Consider the following 25,128-nt stretch of genomic DNA (forward strand, 5'->3'; position numbering starts at 1 on the left):
GGCTGCATTTGATGGCACAGTGGCTGCGTTTGGCATGGCACAGTGGTGACAATTGATGGGCACAGTGATGACAATTGATGGCACAGTGGCGACAATTGATGGCACAGTGGTGACAATGTGCACAGTAGCGACAATTAATGGCACAGTGGCTGCGTTTGATGGCATGGCACAGTGGTGACAATTGATGGCACAGTGGTGACAATGGGCACAGTGGCGACAATTGATGGCACAGTGGCTGCGTTTGATGGCATGGCACAGTGGTGACAATTGATGGGCACAGTCGTGGCAATTGATGGGCACAGTGGTGACAATTGATGGCACAGTGGCGACATTTGATGGCACAGTGGTGACAATGGGCACAGTGGTGACAATTGATGGCACAGTGACTGAGTTTAATGGCATGGCACAGTGGTGACAATTGATGGGCACAGTGGTGATAAATGATGGCACAGTGGCTGCGATTGATGGCATGGCACAGTGGCTGCATTTGATGGCATGGCACAGTGGCGACAATTGATGGAACAGTGGTGACAATTGATGGCACAGTGGCTGCATTTGATGGGCACAGTGGCTGCATTTGATGGATACAGTGGCTGCCTTTGATGGGCACAGTGGTTGCAATTGATGGGCACAGTAGCTGTGTTTGATGGGCACAGTGAGGCTGCAATTGTTTGTTTGTTTTTTTTCGTTTGTTTGCGCCCCCCCAAAAATTTTGAGCACCAGCCGCCACTGGACAAGAGACAAATAGTTGGGCATGCAAACAGAAGTCAACTACGTTGAGCATTCTGCAACAAAAAAGGTTAAAATGATTAAGACAATTTAGAATAAAAGAAATAGCAAAGAATAGGATTTTTTGCTGAGGAAAATATAACTGTGTCTTCCAGCCTCCTACATCCTAAAAATGTGGCCTTATTATAGCTTTGTGTTTCAATAGTTTTCTGCTGAGGGAAATGCATTATAGCAGATGTTCTTTGTAAATGGAATATTGTGAGATAGAAACACAGCTCATTTGCATATATCCTAACAAGCACAAATCACCACCCTCTGGCTTGTTGATTATCACTAAATTGGAGTTTACTGTGAAACTGAAACGTAATTAAATAAGACTGCTTATTTACATAGATTTACAGATAGGTTATGATAAAATAGTATTGCAGAGAATAGCAAATGAGGTGAATTTTAATGATGGCTATAGCAGGGGACAAACTGGGATTTCTAAGACTTAAAAATAAATATAAAAGCTAATATTTAACAAATATTTTGGCAGCTTAGCCTAGATAATTAAAAAAAAAAACACAACCTTAAGTAACATTGTTCAATAGTGTTACCAACAGGGAGTCTGTGGTATGGGATAAAATATTTACAGCTTGAAGAATAATATTTTATTAATGCCTACAAACTTGACATTTTTGTGACAGTTCATGCATCAAATTCTGACAAAAATATAGATATTCCTGTTGTAGTTATCACTCTGCATTGCATGCAAAATATTTCTTGGTACATGAAAAGTCAGTGACAGAAACTTTGCATGTGATATTAAGCTATAATTAAAAGAAATGCCAATATATATATATATATATATATATCAATAAATAGTGTATTACATGCTGTTCATACTCATTCAGTCACTACGAGGTTCATTTTCTTTATTCTGCAAAAAAACTGGTTGGTCCTGCTGTTCTCTATCTCCTCCTTCTGTCCATGTCCCCAATTCAGCTAGGGATTTTGCTGCTGTGTTGGCAAATCTGCACATGCTCAGTTTTCAGTGAGTTTATATGCTGAACATTTCCTCTCTATCACATCTGGGCAGCACATGTGACTATAGAGTCACACATGTGGGTATATACACAGTGGTAAATGACAGCCCACTTCCTCCCTCCTCCTTCATGCCCACTAACCAGCTAATCACAATGGTGCAGCGTACACACGATCATTTTTCGGCATGAAAAAAACATAGATTTAAAAAAAATATCATTTTAAAATGATTGTGTGTGGGCTTCACATCATTTTTCGGGTATTGAAAAACGTCAAAAAATGTTTTCGAACATGCTGCATTTTTTAACGTCGGGTTGTAAAAAATGATCGTGTGTGGGCTAAAACGATGTTAAAAACCTGCGCATGCTCAGAAGCAAGTTATGAGACGGGAGCGCTCGTTCTGGTAGAACTACCGTTCATAATGGAGTAAGCACATTCATCATGCTGTAACAGACAGAAAAGCGCGAATCGTCTTTTACTAACACGGAATCAGCTAAAGCAGCTCCAAGGGTGGTGTCAACCACATGGAACTTCCCCTTTATAGTGCCGTTGTACGTGTTGTACGTCACCGCGCTTTGCTAGAGATTTTTTTTAAAAACGATGGTTTGTGGGCAACGTCGTTTTAATGATGAAGTTGGAAAAACATTGTTTTTTTCTACGTGCCGAAAAACATTGTTTTTTTTCAATGCCGAAAAATGATCGTGTGTACGTGGCATCAGGGTGGGATATTACATGTAAATTAATGGAGGCTTCACCTCCCTGTTATTCTAAGACACACGCTTGAGGGGCGTGACACAAAATCTGCCCACACCATGTTATTTCCACAAAATAATAAAGATTTGATTTCAAATATATATTTGTATGCCAATTGAAATGATTTATTTTTAAGTCTGTATTCCAAAGGCAGTTTTTTGTATTTTGAACACGTGACTGGCAGTAGAGGACTAGTCACTCTTCCTGCTTATGTTTCCCTGCAGACAGGCTGGGAAAGGTCTGGGCCATGTGATATATGTATATTGATTAGAAATAAGGTACTTAGATGTTTTTTTTTATTAGTGCCATAATCCACATAAAGAAATAAAAGGGACAATGAAAATGAAACAGTGTGTGTTTAGTATCCCTTTACACTATATCTGAGTTTACCATTTATTTTACGTGATTAAAAAACGCACAGTGGTACTGATGGTTTGACTTTCGTTTTCTAAACAGGCAAATGTCCCTCCCCTAGCAAATAGCAGCTTGTCAACACCAGCCGTATAAGCTTGCTTCCCATGATTAGTCCAACGTGCCTCCACTATGCACTTGGTAGTTGTTTAAAAAAATTAGCCTGTCCTTCTCAAAACAGGGACTCCAAGTTTTGTGCGCCTTAGTATCCCGATGAAGGGTGCTTATGTGCAACTTACCTGTCCCTAAGGTTCAGGGAGTTCCACTTATCTGTGCCTCATACAAGGAATCACCTGTTTTCTTGCCACCTGTTAACCTTTTTAGGTTTGGATAGTGTGGGGGACAGTTTTTTCTTCCCTCCTTTACTCTAGTAATAATGCATCTTTGTGTGTGTCCCTGTTGGAGAAATTTCCTATCACATGGGTTGGGAATGTTGTTCCTTTAGGTGTAGACTTTGAAGAATTTAAAAAAAAGATGATTTCTATAAACCAGGAAACAGCAAAGACCTCTGGATCATTCTTATTACATTATCATGCCTCTTGCTCAGTGATGCCAAAAAACAGCATTTCTAGGCATATAGGCTTTTTTTTTTTTTTTTTTTTACTGATCTAAATGCAGCCCATAGGGCCAAATTCTCAAAAAAGCTGCCTAACTTAACTTTCAGCAGTTAAGTTACACAGGCGTTAAATTTCTACCTAAGTGCCCGATCCACAAAGCACTTACCTAGAAATTACACGCCGTGTAACCTAAGTGCCTCCGTCGCAAGGCGGTCGTCTGCTCGAGGGGGCGATTCCTATTCAAATGAGGCGCGCTCCCGCGCCGGACATTCGGCGCATGCGTGTGACGTCATTTTTTCCGACGTGCATCGCGCGAACGTACTTTACGCCGGGCTTTGTGGATCGCGACGGGACAATAAAGTTGCGTCGGGTAAAAAAAAAAATACGCGCCGGGAAAAAAAATTCGAAATTTAAAAAAAAACCCGGCGAGCGAAAAAAAGGTTTGTTTTTACAAGGTCTAAACAGTTTAGGCCTTGTAAAAGCATCTCTAATTTTACGTATGCAAAACGTAACTTACGCAGAAAACACAAAGCTAAAAAGCTTTGTGGATCTGCTTAAGTACTCATTTGCATACGCAAAGCGGCATTTCGACTCGAAATGCCCCCAGCGGCGGATGCGGTACTGCATCCTAAGATCCGACAGTGTAAGTCTATTACAGATGTCGGATCTTCTGACTATCTTTGGAAAAATCCTTCTGAGGATCGTTTCCAAAGATAGCCACAGGGATACGCAGGCTGAACAGCAGTTCCGCCTGCGTATCTCCTTTGAAGATTTGGCCCATTGTTTTCAGTGTGCTTGTACATACAGGCCCATAAACTCTGGTTATAGATGACAAAAAAAATAATAAAAAAAAATCTTGTTGCCAGTTAGTATTTTATGTGCACACTGTACATGCAGCCATCAAGCCTAATGTCGCGTACACACGACCATTTTTCATGACGATAAAAATTCAATTTTTTAAATCGGTCCTGAAAAACGGCCGTGTGTATGCTCCGACGATCAAAATCTACGTAAAAAATGTAGAACCTGCTCAATTTTCGCTTTTCACGTCGTGAAAAACGGTCGTGTATACGCGGCATTATAACTGGTACAAAATTTTGCTACTAGTAGAATAGTGTTGTTTTTGTACTAATACAGTCCTGATCAAAAGTTTAAGACCACTTGAAAAATGGCAAAAAATAATATTTTACATTGTTGGATCTTAACAAGGTTCCAAGTAGAGCTTCAACATGCAACAAGAAGAAATGAGAGTGAGACAAATCGTTTTTTGAGCATTCAATTTAATGAAAACAACGAATAAACTGAAACAGGCTGTTTTTCAGATGATCAAAAGTTTAGGACCACATGCCTTTAAAAGGCCAAATCTGTGCAAAGATGTGGATTCATTGTCATTTTCTGTCAGGTAGTCACACGTTGTGATGGCAAAGACAAAAAAACTCTCCCTTTTTGAACGTGGTCGGGTTGCTGAACTGCATAAGCAGGATCTCTCATCAAGACACTGGACAATGCTCGACCCAAATTAAGGCCCTTACTGGTGCTGACTGCAGCCCCATAACCATCAGACGGCATCTGAGACTGAAGAGCTTCAAAAACAAAAAAACGTCTTCAAAAACCTTGTCTCCTTGAACGCCACAGAACTGCTTGTTTGGACTTTGCAAGAGAGCACCAAACATGGGACATTCAAAGGTGGAAGAAAGTTTTATTCTCTGATGAGAAAAAATTTAACCTTGATGGTCCTGATGGTTTCCAACGTTACTGGCATGACAAGCAGATCCCACCTGAGATGTTTTCTACGCGCCACAGTGGAGGGGGCGCCATAATGGTCTGGGGTGCTTTTTCCTTCAGTGGAACAATGGAGCTTTAGGAAGTGCAGGGGCGTCAAACGGCCGCTGGCTATGTCCAGATGTTGCAGAGAGCATTCCTCATGACTGAGGGCCCTCGTCTGTGTGGTAACTACTGGGTTTTTCAACAGGACAACGCTACAGTACACAATGCCCGCAGGACAAGGGACTTCTTCCAGGAGAATAACATCACTCTTTTGGCCCATCCTGCGTGTTCCCCTGATCTAAATCTAATTGAGAACCTTTGGGGATGGATGGCAAGGGAAGTTTACAAAAATGGACAACAGTTCCAGACAGTAGATGGCCTTCATGCGGCTGTCTTCACCACTTGGAGAAATGTTCCCACTCACCTCATGGAAACGCTTGCATCAAGCATGCCGAAACAAATTTTTGAAGTGATCAACAATAACGGCGGAGCTACTCATTACTGAGTTCATGTTTGGAAGTTGGATTTCTGTTTGGGGGGGGGGGGGGTTAGTTTTTCTTTGGAGGTGTGGTCCTAAACTTTTGATCAGCTGAAAAACAGCCTGTTTCAGTTTATTCGTTGTTTTCATTAAATTGAATGCTCAAAAAATGTTTTGTCTCACTCTCATTTCTTCTTGTTGCATGTTGAAGCTCTACTTGGAACCTTGTTAAGATCCAACAATGTAAAATATGATTTTTTGCCATTTTTTAAGTGGTCTTAAACTTTTGATCAGGACTGTATTAGCAAAAGCAGCTAGGCTAATTGATAAAGAAAAAATAGACTAAATTTCCATAATATTCTCCTGGCTTTTCTTTATTAGTTGGGGGAAAAGGCAACTATTGTTCTCTGATGGGCAGCGTGTTGTGCTTATGAAGGATTTAATATGGTGCTATCGTTTATCTCTCTTTTGCTTCATTATTACTTCCATGTCCTGTCTATTTGGACTTGCACTAAGGCAGGAAATTCACAATATTGATTTCAATCACTCTTAGACAAACTTTGATCATCCTCCTTCACTGCTTTTCCTTTACTCATAAGTGAAAAACAGTAATAGCAGATGCAGTAGTATTATTAAACACATATAGCAGGAACAAGCACATCATTTGGTTTGGGAGATTTAAGGGTACCGTTCAATACATAAAACATAAATGTTACTCCAGAATGTCCAGAAAATATATATTTTTCTTTAAACTAGTATGGCTATTGGCTAACTATTGTGACAAAGAGGATTGACAAAGTGATATACTCTCACTAACCACAGGGCTTAATAAGACAGTGCTATTGGCACATTAAGTGCTATTTAATGTTCCATTTTCAGTGCTTCAGACATTAATGGATTTTTGTTTAATTGGATGGATGCATATGAGTGAGTTTTCTTTTCACAGACAGCCAAGGTTAATAAGAAGTCATTGGACAGACAAAAATATCAAACAATAATGGACAACAGTGAATTTTCAATCACTTAGCATAATAAAAAATGCATTTCATTTAACTTTTAAGTTACTGCAAGCCAAAGTATTAAAACAAAGAATAACATCAAGAGACTGATTTATTTCACTTAATATTACATTGCATTAGTTAATACCTTTGGAGGGGGGACAGGTAACATGGCTGATGCATGGAATAGTAAGCAGCACTGATAAAGAGTTCCTGCTTTTTCCAGACAGCCTTTGCACTCAGATAGACCCCTGCAACAAGGCAAAACGTATCTGCCTTTTTCACCCCAAATGAGCTTACCGTGCAACTGTATGACTCACCAACTATGGCTGATCCCCCACATGGGGCCAGTTCTTCAGTAGCATCCTCAGAAAGTGAGTATTTTCTACACCCAGTTTGGATCTCACATCGATGGATTCAGGAGAACAGTACCATTCTCCACCAACTACCTCCTCAAATCATACAAATGGGCAAAAGTGTTACTGGGACTGGAGAATGTTTAAAAAAAAAGGTCTACCCACCAGATTTAAGATGGAGAGATGCATACAAAGGTCCGGTCATGAGGCAAATATTTGATATCTAAATGTTGACATCAAGGCTATACACTCAAAACATCTGAATTGGGGTGTATCTGCTACACTCAACATGCTGTCATAGCTACACAGACAAGAGAAGTCGGCCCAGTTCTTCAGGAACCCAAACCCCTCCTTACTACACCAGCTCCTCAGCCACTTCCTTACTTCCCTAATCTCCCTTTCTGGTGTGGCTCGAAGGTAACGGTAGTATTTCTGAGAATACTTCCTTGAAGGTCCATTTTCCTCATTTAGCTCCTAAGTCCCTAAAATCGTTTTTTAGGACACTCCATCTTCCTCTGACTTTGTCATTGGTGCCAACGTGCACTATGACAGCCGGGTCTTCCCCAGCCCCTCTCAGTAATCTGTCCACCAGATCTGTGATGTGCCAAACCCGAGCGCCCGTAGTCAACATACAGTGGTGAATGCTGTGCTGAACAGAGTGCAACTTGCTTAGAAACACAAGGGTTGTATGAATAAATTTAATAAGATCTGGTCCTCTTGGATGATCTTCCTCATTCTGCCAATAGGGATGCTGTTCTATGATGGGTCTATGGTGGGGAACTTAACTAAAATACTGATTGTGTTGTAACATTAACATTCCTCAGGGATGATTGCTATATACCGGAACAAATTATTGTTACATTTATTTATTATTGTCTTGTTTTGTAAGGACGTTGGTTATATGTTTTGTCTTTATATGTGTAAAAATGTAAAGTGTTACTAAACCTAAACATGTTTTTTACCTTAATACGTTGTTTGCATTAAGGTAAAAAAAAGTTTTTAGATCACCACCAGGGACCTCAGAGGAGGTCACGGGCCACTTTGTGCAATACCACTGCACAGAGCAGGTAAGTATAACATGTTTGTTATTTTAATTACATTTTTTTTTTTATTTCAGTAACACTTTAATAAAAAGTATTTGATTAAAAAATATATATTTTTCTGAATCTAAGCTTCTTAACCTCCCTGGCGGTATGATTCTTTCTGGTTTTAGGTGCTGAAAGCGGTACAATTATTTTGCATAGAAATTTGGAGTTTTACATTGTAGGCCTGTAATTCTTATGCCGCGTACACACCATCACTTTATGTGATGAAAAAAACCGACGTTTTAAATCATGAAATAAAACGACGTTTTTGAAACTTCATTTTCAAAAACGACGTTGCCTACACACCATTGGTTTTTCAAAATGCTCTAGCAAAGCGCGGTTACGTTCAGCACTCTTTTCCATAGAAGCTAGCTTCATAACTTGCTTCTGAGCATGCGCGGGTTTAAAAACGTCGTTTTAAACGTCGTTTTGCCCACACACTATCATTTTAATTGACACAAAAAACGACGTTTTGAAAAACGATACAAAAAATTGAAGCATGCTTAAATTTTTTTTTTTGTCGTTTTTCACAAGACATAAAACAACTTTTTCCACCACACACGGTCATTTTAATTGACGTTTTTCAAAAGTGATGGTGTGTACGGGGCATAAGGAATAACTCTTTTAAATCTGACCAAACAAGAGTCTAGTAGGCATCCCAGGTATGATTTTTTTTTAAAACAAAATTATAAATTATAATATAATAAATAATTATAACAAATAATAATATAATTATAATAAAAATTATTCAATAATGTAATCAACTCAAAATCACTGAAATTTGCTCAGTTGCAGAACTGTCGCTGTCATTACTTTTATTTTTTTATGACGAATTTCCCCACAAATCACTATCACTCAATTTTGCAAGTGATTATAATTTATTATCGCTGTTTTCTAGCTGCTCTAAAACCATTTTTTGACATAAAAGGGCACTTTTGGTTGCTATGGACAATCTACAGTTTGCAGGCAGAAAGAACAGTTTTTATTATACATAAGAACATGTAGGGCACTGGGCAGACCACTAGGGGCAACGGGTGGGGGGGGGGGGGGGTTTACATACAGTACTGTAATCTATAAGATTACAGTATACTGTATGTAATGTGTTTGTTTACTTTTTTGAATTTGGCGCCGTTCTCCGCCCCCGTGCGTCGTAACGTCGCAGGGAACAGAGGTCGGCGGCACAGGAGGACACTGTGTGAATCGAGCGAGGACCCGCTCGCTCACACAGCGCGGCGGCATCGCTGGATCCAGGGACAAGGTAAGTAACTTTGTCTGTGGCTGCAGCGAGGCAAGCTCGAGTCTGGCTCGGGGATACCGCTCTTGGTATAAAAATCTTACCCCAAGCCAGACTCGGGAATACCGCCAGGGGGTAAATATCTCGCTGACACCACCCCATATAGTTTTTCTATAAGACACTCTCTCATTTAAAATCTGCAGTAAGGCTCTCAAAAAGTTATGGATAGTAATACTTTCCAATATCTCACAACTGTTTTCTATGACTTTAACTTCCATTTTTGCAAATAAAAATAACAGACTTGACCAGATATGGCCGTAAACATTTTTCTTGGCTGGAAAGAACCAACTTTCTTAAAATGGACATCTCTTTAAGATTCCTTTACTTCTTCCAAGATATCTCGTTAGAGATCCCTAAGGCCTCGTACACACGATCAGTCCATCGGATGAGAACTGTCCGAAGGACCATTGTCATCGGTTAACCGATGAAGCTGACTGATGGTCTGATGTGCCTACACACCATCGGTTAAAAGAAAACGATCGTGTCAGAACGCGGTGAGGTAAAACACAACGACATGCTGAAAAAAACGAAGTTCAATGCTTCCAAGCATGCGTCGACTTGATTCTGAGCATGCGCGGGTTTTTAACCGATGCTTTTGCATACTAACGATCGGTTTTGACCTATGGGTTAGGCATCCATCGGTTCAATTTTAAAGCAAGTTCCTATTTTTTTGACTGAAGGTTAACTAACCGATGGAGCCCACACACGAACTGGTGGCGTACTCGCCACCAGTTGCCCCGCCCAACCCCTACCATGTCCGCCCCCTAATTCCGCCCCTAGACACACCCTCATAAATTCTCATGAAATGATACTTAAATGTTTTATGCAGAATTAAGTCATAAAAAGAATTATTAACAACAACTTTATCCGTGCCCAAAAATGCAGCCTGCCCATGTCTACCAATGCATCATGTGTCCCCATATTGCAGCCAGAGTGTCCCCATATTGCAGCCTACCTGTGCTGGGTAAGATCAGGTTGATCAGAGCGGGGGGAACATAACAGCTTTCAATTCAATAGCTGTGTTCCCCGCCACGAGCCGTCATATACAGCCCCTCCCCCCTTGTCCATGAAACTTTGATAGACAGATCACCCGTGCAATCCTGGGACGGGTGATCTGTCTATCAAAGTGCCTGGACAAGTGGGAGGGGCTGTATATGTCTGCTCGTGGCGGGGAACACAGCTATTGAATTGAAAGCTAGTGTTCCCCGCGCTCTAAACAACCAGATGGCGGCGGCGGCTCCTCTGCTCGCTCCCCCCCCTGCTCCCAGGCAACCCACACTCGCCAGCCCTCAAAATTTACTCGCAAAATGCGAGCAGGCTAGTGTAAATTTTGAGTGCTGTTAATACATGGATGGGTGCCGACATAACCGCCTGCCCCCCCCTCCTCCCGCTACCCCAATAGTCCCATGCGAGACAAGCACCGCCATGAACACCAATCGGAGCACACCGACTCCTCTAGGGCCGGCTTATCCCCAGGAAAACAGCTAACAAACCCCAAACCCCCCCTCCCATGAGGACCTCGGGCACGCCATGTACAGAACACTCTGCTATTGGCTGCAAGCGAGTATGGCCAGCAAAACAATCACCACTTTACCATCTGGAATAAAGAGATCAGATCTCATGTAAGGAGGTCCACTGACAGCTCTGACTCCAGAAGGGGATATGGAGAACACAAACATCTGGGTTGGACCCCCTTTGTTGGGTCTCATCCACCCTTGCTAGTAGCAGGTTGGGTCCCCCTCCCCACTAGAATATATATAAAAATTGAAAAAAATAAAAATTCTATCACCACAGTTCACACAGTAGAATGATTGACACTCCCTGCAGCCAATCACCTCTGCACTCCGGCTCGTCTTGTCAGACATCCGTCCAATCAGAGAGCTCAACGGCCGGTGTAGTGGGCGGGTAATGTGTTTGAAAACTCGTACTGTGTAGCGGTAACTCACCATTACTACCGCAATATCTTAATGACCATCCCAGGCACCATCCTGTTCGCTATCAGCTGCTCCATTCTCAGCCTGACACGGCGCCGTACACCTGGAGAGAGAGAGAGCCAAGATCCGCTTGCACACAGCACACGTCTCTGTATACACCGAGGAAGGAGGACGAGGCGTTCCGTGTCTCCTGTCAGCCCCCCTACAATCAATACCGATAACACAGCGATCTCTGGCCCCACTCACCCGCCGCCACTTTTTAAATAAAGCACGCCTCCCGGCTACATCATCACGTATCATGGCACACACAACTCCATCCAAATTCACATTAAAATATTTAAAAGCCTGTGATCAAAAAATGTGTTCATAGGATAGGTGGATGCTTGTTTATGGAGAACACACCCAGAACATGCGCTGGAGGTGACGCTGAGAAAATGATCCGTACAAAACCATTCATACAAATAATATGAGAACACAGAACAATTCACAAACATAGAAGTCATCACAAATAACTGTAATTAGTGTTTTATGTGTGGTTGGCTTGGATTATAATAATGTAGTAGTCACAGATGGATAGCAGAGTACATGTTTTCGTTCATTGTAAAATGGTATTTCACAAACAGAGAAATGAAAATTCATCTATGCATGAGAAGATTTTAATTGAAAATGCAGTGGATAGAAGTAATTCCTAAGCAGAAAACATCTAGAAAGCAGTTGAAAATAATCAAAGACACATCAAATCAATGCTAGTCTAAAAAATAATCATTATTGTACCATCTTTGATTAACTTAATGTTCAAATTTTAAGAGTTTCAATATTTTCTTCAATATAGACCATCACTTCAATAACAATGATTAGCTTCTTATACTGTAGATCATATTTACAAAGCAGAACATAAGCATTTGTTAATCATACACTACTTTTTTATATTTATGTCAAGGTAACAGTTTACTGGGTATCCTTTTCATTACTGAATCCAAAAATGATTGATTGGTGTAAGTCAAACATATAAGGATTGTTTGCAAATAGAGTTTAATATTTAACCTCTTCAGCCCCAGAAGATTTTACCTCCTTCCTAAACAGAGCACTTTTTACAATTTGGCACTGCCAATAACTGCAATAACTGACAATTGCGCGGCCGTGCGACGCTGTTCCCAAACAAAATTTACGTCCTTTTTTCTCCCACAAATAGAGCTTTCTTTTGGTGGGATTTGATCACCTCTGCATTTTCATTTTTTTCACGCTATAAGCAAAAGAACAGGCACAATTTTGAAAAAAACACAATATCTTTTACTTTTTGCTATAATAAATATCCCGATTTTTAAAAAAAAATGTTTTCCTCAGTGATATGTATTCTTCTTAATATTTTTGGTAAAAAATCGCAATAAGCGTATATTGTTTATTTTGCGCAAAAGTTATAGCGTCTACAAAATAGGGGATGGCATTATGGCATTTTTATTGATTTTTTTGTCATGAGCGATCACCAGGCACTCGCATTGGCTCCGGGGGCGAGCAGCCGGCGTGCGTGTGCCCCGAATGGCCACAGGGCGAAGCGACGTAACATAACGTTGTTTTGCCCAGCCGTGCCATGCTGCCACAGTAAAACTGTGACGGCCGGTCGGCAAGTGGTTAAAAGCCTAATTTTGACACAGGGCCCAAACTGTGATAATTAATTCCTTATCTTGTTTCTGTTTTTTGTCCATCCCTGGACATTTGTGATTAAAGCTGGCCATAGAGAGAATTGGGTTGGGACAGTTCCCCAAACTAGTCTAGCTGTGAAAAATAAGGACTATCTCTGTACCAATAGCACAAGTTGAACATATGAATAAAAATTGAATTTCATTTTACATATGAAAAAGGACAATACATGATTTCCAATAGTGATAGTGATATAAAATCAGAAAATGTTGATACAGTTATGTAGATACTTAGTATGCCCCAAGATTGGATTCATAAGTATGAAAGGTCAACACTGGTCCTCTACATGTTTTGCGGTCTAAGACCGCTTCATCTGAAGGATAAATCTATAATAGAAGTAACAAATTAGGTAACACAATCATAATTACAGTAAGAAATAATTGTATATAAGTGTAGTGAAACCACACACACATACAAATTAAATATGAGGAATTTTTAATAGCAAGGGTGGAGGGACTAAACAGACAGGTGCACGGTCACATACCTTAGAGCAGTGGTCATCAACCCTGCCCTACAGGGCCCACTAACAGGCCAGGTTTGCAAGATAACTGAAATACATCACATGTGATATCATTTGCTGCTCAGTGATTGCAGTATTCTAGTCTGCATCTCCCCAAGGTAATACATAAAACCTGGCCTGTTAGTGGACCCTGTAGGGCAGGGTTTATGGCCACTGCCTTAGAGTCCAAATGCAGAGGCACGGCCAGAACACCACAGGGTTCTCCTACCGGGGATATGGGGGTTGTTTACAGGTGGATAATGTATCTTTCACAGTGGTTAAATAAAATATATATATAGAGCATAAATAAGGATAAATAAGTATATTGTTGTATGAATAATGAATCCTAGAAGAGGAAGAGGACAAAGGGGAAAAGAGAAGGGGGAAGGATGGAAGGGGAGAGAGGAGGGGGAGGGGAAGAGTGAATGGGGAGGGGGAGATAGAAAGGGGGGGCAGAATGGGAAAGGAGGGCGGAAAGGACGTGAAGTAGAGGGGAATGAGACAGAGGGGAAGGAGAGGAGGAAAGGGAAGGGAGAAGGAGAATAGGGTTTAAGATTATTCCAAGGGTCACTCCAGAAGGGAACATAACCCACCTGATGCAGCAGGGCCAATAAGTCCTGGGTTGGTATAGGTAAATGGTTCAGAATATACGCAAACTCCCCTAGTTGCCCAGGGAGGAAGGAGGCCGGAAACATCACCAAACGGAAATGCCAAATACACAAGCACAATCGCTAAGCCATCAAGCCGGGTCTAAACATTTTGCTATATAGTGGTAGAAGTAAATAGTGTCAGTTTACTGCAAATCTTGTATGTGGTAACACACAAAGTGATAGGGGCCTTGCGTCAGGATAAAAGCTTACCTGAAGAGATGATAAACACACATGTCTCCCCTTGGAGCAGGCATCCACTATACCTACAGTCAGTCTGCAACCTGCCCTCAATGCTCCCCAACCCAATTAATATCAACACCTTGCCAAAGGGCAGCATGTGATGTCATCGGGTCTGGCTCCCTGCTGGCCATAGATGGATCTTTTTTTTTTTTTAATGATCATCCAGGTTGATCAAAAAAAACTGACCCAATTTCCTTACCCACACATTTGAGGTTGATGAGGGAATCCTACTCGCTACACCATTGTTTTCTGACATCAGGGACTCCTCCATTGTCAGAATACACTGATCAGAGCTGCAGCATGATCGAGTGGAAATTTTACAACTTTCCGGCTCGAGAGAAGCTGATCGTTAGATCAACTTCTCTCTTGCGAAAATGGCCATACTGTAGCTGACCCGCCCAAATTTTGATTCATCGAAGTGCAGGTTTTATTCTGCAAGAGAACTGTATGAATATAGAGAAGATTAAGTCTTTTCAATAAAATAGTGGCATATATTGATCAAGTGAGTGGTATTCTAAGTACTAGAAAACCCATTGTTATTTTGCTTAAGGCATAATATAAATCTGAATCATCCCATCGCAGGCAAAAATCCTTGATTTGGCATTCAAAGTAAATAATAATTATTACGCTAAACAAACATTGTCTTCTCCTGTAGCAAATGTAGCCCTCCATACTGAGTTCTTGGAATGGAAAACCAGTCACATGAGAGAGCAGCAGTGACCAATCTTAAAGTAGAACCCTTGTCATTTTTTTTTGCCATTTGTAACAAATTGGGGAGATTTGCCTTCACTTGCTGTCCCATAGCCCAAACAGGAAGTGATAGTAAAGTGAGTGCCACACTATACACAAACAAATAAATAATGCATAAATATATAGACTTAATATAATAAATAAATGTTAGAGTCAAGCAAAATCAGCATAGAATACGAGCAAAAAAAATATAATAGTATAATAAATAAATAAATAAATATGGAAAGTCTCTAAGTGGTGGTCCCAAAAAAACAAGTGTTGAGAAATGCTTCAGTGTGCAAAGGACACCTCTTGTGACTTCTCAGCAGTTTTATCTCACAGCTGTAGCTCCAAGGACCTGATAATTCTCAAGGGATACACATCCGATAATATAATCAGCCAAATGGTAGGAAACCCAAACCAGTGAGTATCTAATTTAACTCTTACACCAGCTAGACTGAATGCCCAGCAGATATAGAGAGATTCTCTGAGTGGTGAATCCAGGAAACCAGCACACGTGTTGGGGGGTAAAAAACTCCAAAAGTGCACACACCTCCAGTGATGCCAAGCAGCTTACCTCAAAGCTGCTTTAATGACGGCTTATAGCACCTCATGTGACACAGCAGATACTGCGATGAGCTCATATGCGGTCAGGGGAATCACTCTCGGATGATACCATGTGGAAAGAAAAGGGATGTATATAGTGTAACTCTGTTACCCCAAAGTAAAATCGCTCTATATCTGCTGGGCATTCAGTCTAGCTGGTGTAAGAGTTAAATTAGATACTCACTGGTTTGGGTTTCCTACCATCTGGCTGTTTATATTATCGGATGTGTATCCCTTGAGAATTATCAGGTCCTTAGAGCTACAGCTGTGAGATAAAACTGCTAAGAAGTCACAAGAGGTGTCCTTTGCACACTGAAGCATTTCTCAATACTTGTTTTTTTGGAACCACCACTCAGAGACTTTCCATATATATTTATTTATTTATTTATTTATTATACTATCATATATAATATTTTTTTTGCTCGTATTCTATGCTGATTTTGCTTGACTCTTACATTTATTTATTATATTAAGTCTATGGCCCAGATTCTCAAAGGACTTACGACGGCACAGGGCCATGTACGCCGTCGTAAGTCCTAATCTGACCCGTCGTATCTATGCGACTGATTCTTAGAATCAGTTACGCATAGATATCCATTAGATCCGACAGGCGTAAAGTTGCCCCTGCTATATGAGGCGCAGCCAATGTTAAGTATGGCCGTCGCTCCCACGTCGAAATTTTAAAAAGTTACGTTGTTTGCGTAAGTCGTCCGTGAATGGGGCTGGACGTCATTTACGTTCACGTCGAAACCAATGACGTCCTTGCGAGCAATGCACACTGGGATATTTTACGGACGGCGCATGTGCAGTTCGTTCGGCCCCCTACCCGCCGAATTTGAATTCCATCGGGTGATTTACGCTACGCCGCCGCAACTTTACAGGCAAGTGCTTTGTGAATAAAGCACTTGCCTGAAAAACTTGCGGCGGTGTAACGTAAATCGGATGCGTTACGCCGCCGCAGAGATACGCCCAGTGTACAAGAATCTGGGCCTATATATTTATGCATTATTTATTTGTTTGTGTATAGTGTGGCACTCACTTTATTGTAATTTATGTTTTTCTAAGATATTTGTTTCACTTATCAATCCAGACAGAGATCTGAAATATTTGGTAGTCTATATAGACACTTTTTTATGCATATAGAGTGTATTATAGTCACATTATCTATCTTCCTCCCCCCCCCCCCTTGTCTCTGTTACACAGCGCAGACACCATCACCTTTTTTCATTTGACACATTTTTTCTACTTAGGATAGATCACTAGGTGTCTGCAGCAGTGTCCCCTTTAGCTTAAACAACGCCCCAGTTTCACTTAGTAGGATCTTCTGACAGCACGGGAGTACCTCTTGTCTGTACATTTAGGAAGTGACAGGAAATGCCTGCAAATTAGGGGAATTTCTTGGGGGCCCTTGATTCCCCATTTGAAGATTTCTCCTCTATTACTTTACTGGGGACAACCTAACTTTTGTTTTACCTTCACTTACAATTATAATGGTAAACAAGATAAATAGAGAGGGCGAATCTCCCTAACTAATCCCTCTCCACTCTATCCAAACACAAAAAAAAGTTTTGTCTTTAGTTATATTTTAATACAGGAAGCTCCTGTACATAGGAAAAGTTTCAAACTTGAATACTGCACACATCTGGAAAAAATAGATAAAACACTCTAAGATTCCAGTAAGAATACACATGCCTCTTGAATTTAGACAGTATTTGCTTATCTTGGAATTCAGCTTTACAGTGATATTAAAGTCTTTTTTTTAGTTTTAAAAAAAAACATGTTATACTTACCAGCTCCATGCAGTGGTTTTGCACAGAGCAGCCCAGATCCTTCTCTTCTCAGGTCCTCCGCCGTCGCTCCTGGCCCCACCCTCCTGTCGAGTGCCCCCACAACAAGCAGCTTGCCATGAGGGAACCTGAACCAAGCCGCTGCTCTGTGTTTTCATTCAGACACGGTGCTGCGGCTTGCCCCTCCTCTCTCCTTATTGGCTTAATGACTTTGATTGACAGCAGTGGAAGCCAATGGCGCCCGCTGATGTGTCTCAGCCAATGAGGAGGGAGAGCCCCCGACAGCCAAGGCTCTCGTGCATTATCACTGGATAGAGATGGTGCTCAGGTAGGTATTTGGGGGTCTGAGAATGGGCTGCTGCACACAGAAGTTTTTTTTTATCCTAATACATAGAATGCATTGAACACACTTTTATACAGCAGTTCGAACACCCCGCCCCCAACAACCACTTTCCTATAGGTCAATTGTAAATACATTGTAGTTCTCAATTAGGTCCTCTTAGCCATGCAAATGAGGACTTGAAACCGGGTCAGCAGGGATTGGTCCGATAGCTTGAATAGGAGGACTGATATGTGTAATGAGACAGAAGCCCCAGGGGGCAATCAAAGTACACAAACAGCCAGACACAGAACAAGGCTTTTCCTCCAGACCATGGAGCCGTCTGGAGGGGGGGGGGTAGCATTAAGACAGGGCAGAAGACCCCCCACTGTGTAACTGATTTCAAGGAGAAACACTTCCGCATTCCAAGGTCCATGACAGAGCCTGTATTGCCACTTTAATGCGTTCTATCCTTTCTGATGTAATAGATCATATCGCCTAAGAATATGTATAACTTGGTTATATGTATAAGTTATAACTTAGTTATGAAAATTTTAACTATAATGAAAAATTTGTCAAAAATGACAAAATGACAAAGTTTACTAGATTAAAATAAAATGTTACTGCAGAACTATTTACCCTTGTATTAATTAACTAAATAGGATGCATTAGGAGGTAACGAGTTTTACTTTTCTCTCTGTGGGATCTTGGCTATTTCATGTATTATCTCCTTTCTGGGTTTTTTCCCTCTGTGTTATTTTCTGCCTGATTTCATGTTTCTAGTGTGCTGATTGTTTCATTTATAATGCATAGATACTTAACTACGTGATTTGTCTGTAAATAGAGTTAAATGTTTATCTTTAGCATAGAAAATGTAAACATTTGTGCAAAAATTCAATTTTTTTTTTTTTTTTTTTTCTATGCACAATGTCAAAATAGTTTCTTATAAGTGTTTTTTTCTTTGTGTCACCTAGAATTTCAGTATGTGATGAGGATAAATTCCGACACAATGAGTTCATTGGTGAAACAAGAATCCCTCTGAAAAAACTGAAGCCCAACCAAACCAAAAATTTTAGCATCTGTCTAGAAAAACAACTGCCTGTAAGTAATTTTTGTGATTTTAACAGTTGGACTGGTACAGTTTATATATAAGGGCACTTTCACACTGATGCAATGAGGTTTTCCCATAAAGCTGTTCTGCATGTAGGAATTTTGGTGCACTTTCAAAAAACTCACCAAAACCACCTGGTGCAATAGAAGTGTATGGCAAAGTGTGCGTAACCCACATGAAGCCCCCAGGGTACACTGGGCTCCACATGCAGTGAGGTAAAAACACATAGCATCAGTGTGAGAGGGCCTACTCTCATCCTATGTTCAGTGATAAAGCAACACATCACTGGAAAAATCTGTCCCAAAGCAAGACATGTGGAAAGTCAGATGGAAGCAGCCATTCCTAAACTTATATGGTGCATTGAATGCAAAGCTTAATCCATTATTATCAATGATATAACACAATGGAGTTGATTTATTAAAGGCAAATAGACTGTGCACTCTGCAAGAGCAGTTGCTCCAGAGCTTAGTAAATGAGCAGAAGCTCTGCTGACTATCATCTTCCAATCGTGTTCTGTTTTGTTTTTGTTTTTTTCCTTGCACGTGATTAGGTATTCTTTGAAACCTGGAACTTTACTAAATTCTGGAGAAACTGCACTTGTAAATTTGGCTTTAGTAAAACAATCACAACACACAGATGGGTCATCTGCAAATTTGTATATTGCAGTTTTCCACAGTCTCTTTTATCTTTAATGCCTGAGTTCAGTCAATGACCGCTATTTGCCAAAAACAAGTAAAAGTAGGATAAAACCAGGGCTTTTTTTCTCAGGAAATAGGCATAGGTACTCACAATTAAAAAGGTGTTGGTACTGCGCTGGTATAATAATGTGATATCAAAAAAAAAAATTTGAAATTTTTTTTTTATTTTTTTTTTGGTTTACCCAAAAAAACATTTTTTTTCTTTTTCTATTTGACCCCTATAGTGATATAGTGCTAGATCCAGTACAGTGATGTACGTGATGGGTGACCCATCACGTACATCACTGTACTGGATCTAGCACTATATCACTATAGGGGTCAAATAGAAAAAGAAAAAAAAATATTTTTTGGGGTAAACTAAAAAAAAAAAAAAACATTTTTCAAAATTTTTTTTTGATATCACATTATTATACCAGCGCAGTACCAACACCTTTTTAATTTTTTCACCTAAACCTCATAGAAGGTTTATACAGCACTGCAGCAGGTCAATATAGTATTATTTAGAACTTATTTTTGCGCCGGTGACAATCACTTTTCCTATAGGTACTCACAACTCCCTTTTGCTGAATGAGGGGCTTAAATCGACATTAAACATGAACCACTGAACATGGTTAAATAAAATCCGAACCTCTGAACCTAGGGTAGCTCTATATACACCGCACACATATATCACAGTCCTTGTATCCGCACAATAGGGACACTTGGAACAGACATTTGTAGACAAATTAAACGCTTCCTTTACATATGCTTTTTAACCAAACTTACAGTGTAAGTTCACCTTCACAGAAAATCTGTAATGTGAACTTACATTAGACCCCCTCCCCATCCCCCCCAGTCTTGCTGTACTGGAGTCCCTGCGATCTCCCTCTGTCAGACACTGGGACACACTGAGACGCTGCTGCACCGGTCTGGAGATTTGAAATCCCTGTGGCTTAATCACCTATTTGTGCCTCTCAGCGTGTATGAAAAGGAGGCATTCTAATTGGTCAGCACCGTCAAATGGACAGAGGTGTTCTGCCGGGTTGAGGTCAGTACTCTGTGTGGGCCAGTCATGTTCCTCCACCCGAAACTCGCTCATCCATTTCTTTATGGACCTTGCTTTGTGCACTGGTGCGCAGTCATTTTGGAACAGGAAGGGGCCATCCCCAAACTGCTCCCACAAAGTTGGTATGCCTTGGTACCCCTGAAAAACAACCCCACACCATAATTCCCCCTCCACCAAATGATTTTGACCAGTACACAAAGCAAGGTTCATAAAGACATGGATGAGCAAGTTTGGGGTTGAGGAAATTGACTGGCCTGACCTTAACCTGATAGAACACCTTTTGGATTGGGATGAATTAGAGCAGAGACTGTGAGCCAGGCCTTCTCGTCCAACATCAGTGCCTGACTTCAGAAATGCGCTTTTGGAAGAATGGTCAAACATTCCCATAGACACACTCCGAAACCTTGTGGACAGCCTTCCCAGAAGAGTTGAAGCTGTTATAGCTGCAAATGGTGGGCCAACTCAATACTGAACCCTATGGACTAAGACAGGGATTTAACCTCCCTAGCGGTATGATTATTTCAGATTTTAGGTGCTGAAAGTGGTACCATTATTTGCAAGGAAATTTGGCGTTTTATATTGTAGGCCTGTAATTTTTAGGAATAATTAACTTAAATCTGACCAAACAAGAGTCTAGTAGACATCCCGGGTATGAATTTTTTTTTAAAACAAAATGATAAATTATAATATAATAAATAATTATAAATAATTATAACAAATAATAATATAATTATAATAAAAATTATTCAATAATGTAATCAACTCAAAATCACTGAAATTTGCTCAGTTGCAGAATTGTCGCTGTCATTACTTTTATTTTTTATGACGAATTTCCCCACAAATCGCTATCGCACAATTATGCAAGTGATTATAATTTATTATCACTGTTTTCTAGCTGCTCTAAAACCATTTTTGACATAAAGGAACACTTTTGGTTGCGATGGACAATCTACAGTTTGCAGGCAGAAAGAACAGTTTTTATTATATAAAAGAACATGTAGGGCACTGGGCAGACCACTAGGGGACAAGGGGGTGTGTATTTTTTACATACAGTACTGTAATCTATAAGATTACAGTATACTGTATGTAAGGTGTTTGCTTACCTTTTTGAATTTGGCGCCGTTCTCCGTCCCCGTGCGTCGTAACGTCACAGGGAACGGAGATCGGCGGCACACAGAGGCACTGTGTGAATCGAGCGAGCACCCGCTCGCTCACACAGCGCGGTGTCATCGCTGGATACAGGGACAAGGTAAGTAAATACTGCCTGTGGATTCAGCGAGGCGAGCCCGAGTCTGACTCGGGGTTACCGATCGCAGCACAAAAATGTAACCCTGAGTCAGACTCGGGAATACCGCCAGGGGGGTTAAGATCATAATTTTCTGTAGGACAAGTCCATGTTGGATGTTTACCCACTGTTTAATCACAATCAAAAAATGAAAGAGTGGATGACACTAGTGTGAACACTGACTTTGTTTACTTTTTACAAGGGACTCTTGTCATGTCAGCTTTTATGTCAGTTGTTCCTAAGCGGTGACACTGTTCACAGGTATGGTAAAAACCTATGCCAACTATAGGTTTTTACCGCCCCCAAGCCACTGCCATAGACTTCTATCACACTCCTGCATTTAGGAGAAAGTGCACCAAACCCACAGTATATAATAGAAGTCTATGGCTCAGTGCAGCTAACCCACAAGAAAGTTGCAAGTGCACTGCACTGTATCCACAGATAAGTGTGAAAGGAGCCTAATAGTTGTTAACCCTTTAATAGGTGCTATATGCCCATTGCAAAAGCTATTATGCCCAGTGTATGTTTTGTTTAATATAGTGACCTTATTTTCCTCCTGCAACTACCGCTGGCATCACTCTCCAGGATGCTAGAAAGGATTAGAGGCAGAGTGCACTTGGTATCACTCTGCCTGGGAGTAGAGCCGGTGCTGCAGAGAAAGCAATGGCTTATGTGGTGCCTGCCAGTGCCGGATCACTGGACTGTAATGCTCTGTGATGCCCAGATTGCAATCAACTGGTTGCCAACCTTGGGCATGTGCATCCCTGGTTTGAGGTTGCGGGTCACATCAAAGGGCTCTGCAGGACATGGTTTGAGCACCCTTTGCCTAGCCACACAGACAGGCCCAAAATCCATAGCACGCATTCAGGTTTTCTAGGGGTGTAAATTAAATCTACCTATCACATTTTTGGAGACCCTGGAGCACCAGGACAATGGCATGTTAAATCTTTTGAAGACTTATGGGTTTTTTTTGCCACGAATGTTTGGAAAGTATGAGAAGTGCAAGAAAATTTTAATATATTTTTTACACCAAGCTGTCAATTTAATAAGATATTTTTCGCACACAGTAAGGGCATATTTAGAATTACACCCCAAACCCCATACACTCCTCCCGAGTATGGTGATACCACATGTGGGAGATTTTTTCACTGTCTGAACTGATTATGTACCAGACATTGTATCTTGTGTACACACAAATCAACCAATTGTGTCAAAACCAATGTACCGTACTGTAGTGGTCAGGGAGTATAGCTAAGTGTGTTGTCACCAAAAACAGTCCCAGTTCCTATAAGCCAAACAAGCCTACTGGTATCTTGCTGCCCCCAGGAAGGCCATGTTCACTGGATAGGAAGTACAGGAGGCTGAAGAAAGGCAAAACCAAATTGTTCCTGTGGTTCCAGGAGTGCAGTTGTCCACAGTAGATGGCTGGGACTGATGTCTCACAGGCACATAGTCAATGGGATGTGCAGGTGGGTCAGTTCATGCCACAGGCACAGACATGGTCAGCAAGCAGGCAAAGGACTGGTTCAGGCAGAAATGTGGTCAATAAACAGGTCAGGATTGGTACAGGCAGCAGGCAGAGGCAGCACTGCACTGGTGTGATGGTAATTGGAAACACTGGGATCAGGGACACCATAATGGGTGTGGCAGGGATTAGGGACACTGTAACCGACGTGACAGTGATCAGGGACACTGTAACTTGTGTGGCGGTGATAAGGGACAATATGACTAGTAATCTGGAACACTAAGACTGGTGTGGCAGTGATCTCGGACACTGTAACTGGAGTAGCAGTGATCAGGGACATCATAACTGGTCTGGTGGTGATCAGGGACACTGTAACTGATGTGGCGTGATCAGAGACACTGAAACTAATGTGGAAGTGATCAGATAAACTGTAACTGGTGTTGCGACGATCAGGGACACAGTAACTGGTGTGACGCTGATTAGGGACAATATGACTGGTGTAGCAGTGATCAGAGACATTGTAACTGATGTGACGATAATCAGGGACACAGTAACTGGTGTGGGAATGATCAGGGACATTGTAACTGGTGTGGCAGTGAATAGGGACTCTGACCAGTGACATATGTGTATATATATAGATCTATATATAGAGATATATATATATATATATATATATATATATATATATATCTCTATATATTATTATTATTTAGGTACTTATTTAGCGCTGTCAATTTACGCAGCGCTTTACATATACATTGTACATTCACATCAGTCCCTACCCTCAAGGAGCTTACAATCTAAGGTCCCTAACTCACATTCATATACTAGGGCCAATTTTAGACAGAAGCCAATTAACCTATCAGCATGTCTTTGGAGTGTTGGAGGAAACCGGAGTACCCAGAGGAAACCCACACAGGCACAGGGAGAACATGCAAACTCCAGGCAGGTAGTGTCGTGGTTAGGATTCGAACCAGCGACCCTTTTTACTGGTAGGCGAGAGTGATACCCACTACACCACTGTGCCGATGTGTGTGTGTGTGTATATATATATATATATATATATATATATATATGTAGCGCTACCCCCGAAGAAGCCGCTGATTTGTTATTGGGATCGACATATTGAGTTACCTTAATGTGGCGTATGGGTGCAGTTGGAGAACAAAGCAGTGAGCGAAGATCCAGACAGTGAATAAAGGGTTTTCCAATGCTTTATTACAGGCCAAACATGGCCAACATCAACATTAAGTGGGAAGAGCAGGTTGGTGAAGAAAAGGGAGAACCTTGCAGTGTCAGGCCCGGATATTAATTGAGCAATACTTGCTCAATGGAGTACCAAACTCTTATTCGTCGCCACTCTAGTTGGAGTGGGTAAAGTGCCCCCGGACAGACCCCTCTCACAAGCCTGGCAGCCGAAGTGTCACTTAGGATTTGCTGGGAGGAACAGATCTCTCTCACAGACCTGGCTCTAGGGCCTCTGCCACAGGCCAATTATTTTAAGTGAGCTAGATGGATAATTGGAGCGAATCCTCCCAGTAGGTTTTAGCATAGGTCACCGGATGACAGCAAAACGTACCTGTCAACATGCCGGTCACCAGATCCCTG

At 41.1% G+C, this 25,128-nt stretch overlaps 1 protein-coding gene across 1 annotated transcript in view; it reads left to right on the forward strand.

The window, feature by feature from the left end:
• Window positions 1-25,128, forward strand: part of DOC2B (double C2 domain beta) — a 675,394-nt gene that overhangs the window by 521,170 nt on the left and 129,096 nt on the right. The window contains exon 5 of the mRNA XM_040336805.1: window positions 18,891-19,017. Within this exon, the coding sequence (XP_040192739.1) occupies window positions 18,891-19,017 (127 nt within the window). The remainder of the gene's footprint in view (window positions 1-18,890; window positions 19,018-25,128) is intronic.

The sequence above is a fragment of the Rana temporaria genome, chromosome 2 (assembly GCF_905171775.1).
Source record: "Rana temporaria chromosome 2, aRanTem1.1, whole genome shotgun sequence".
NCBI lineage: Eukaryota > Metazoa > Chordata > Amphibia > Anura > Ranidae > Rana > Rana temporaria.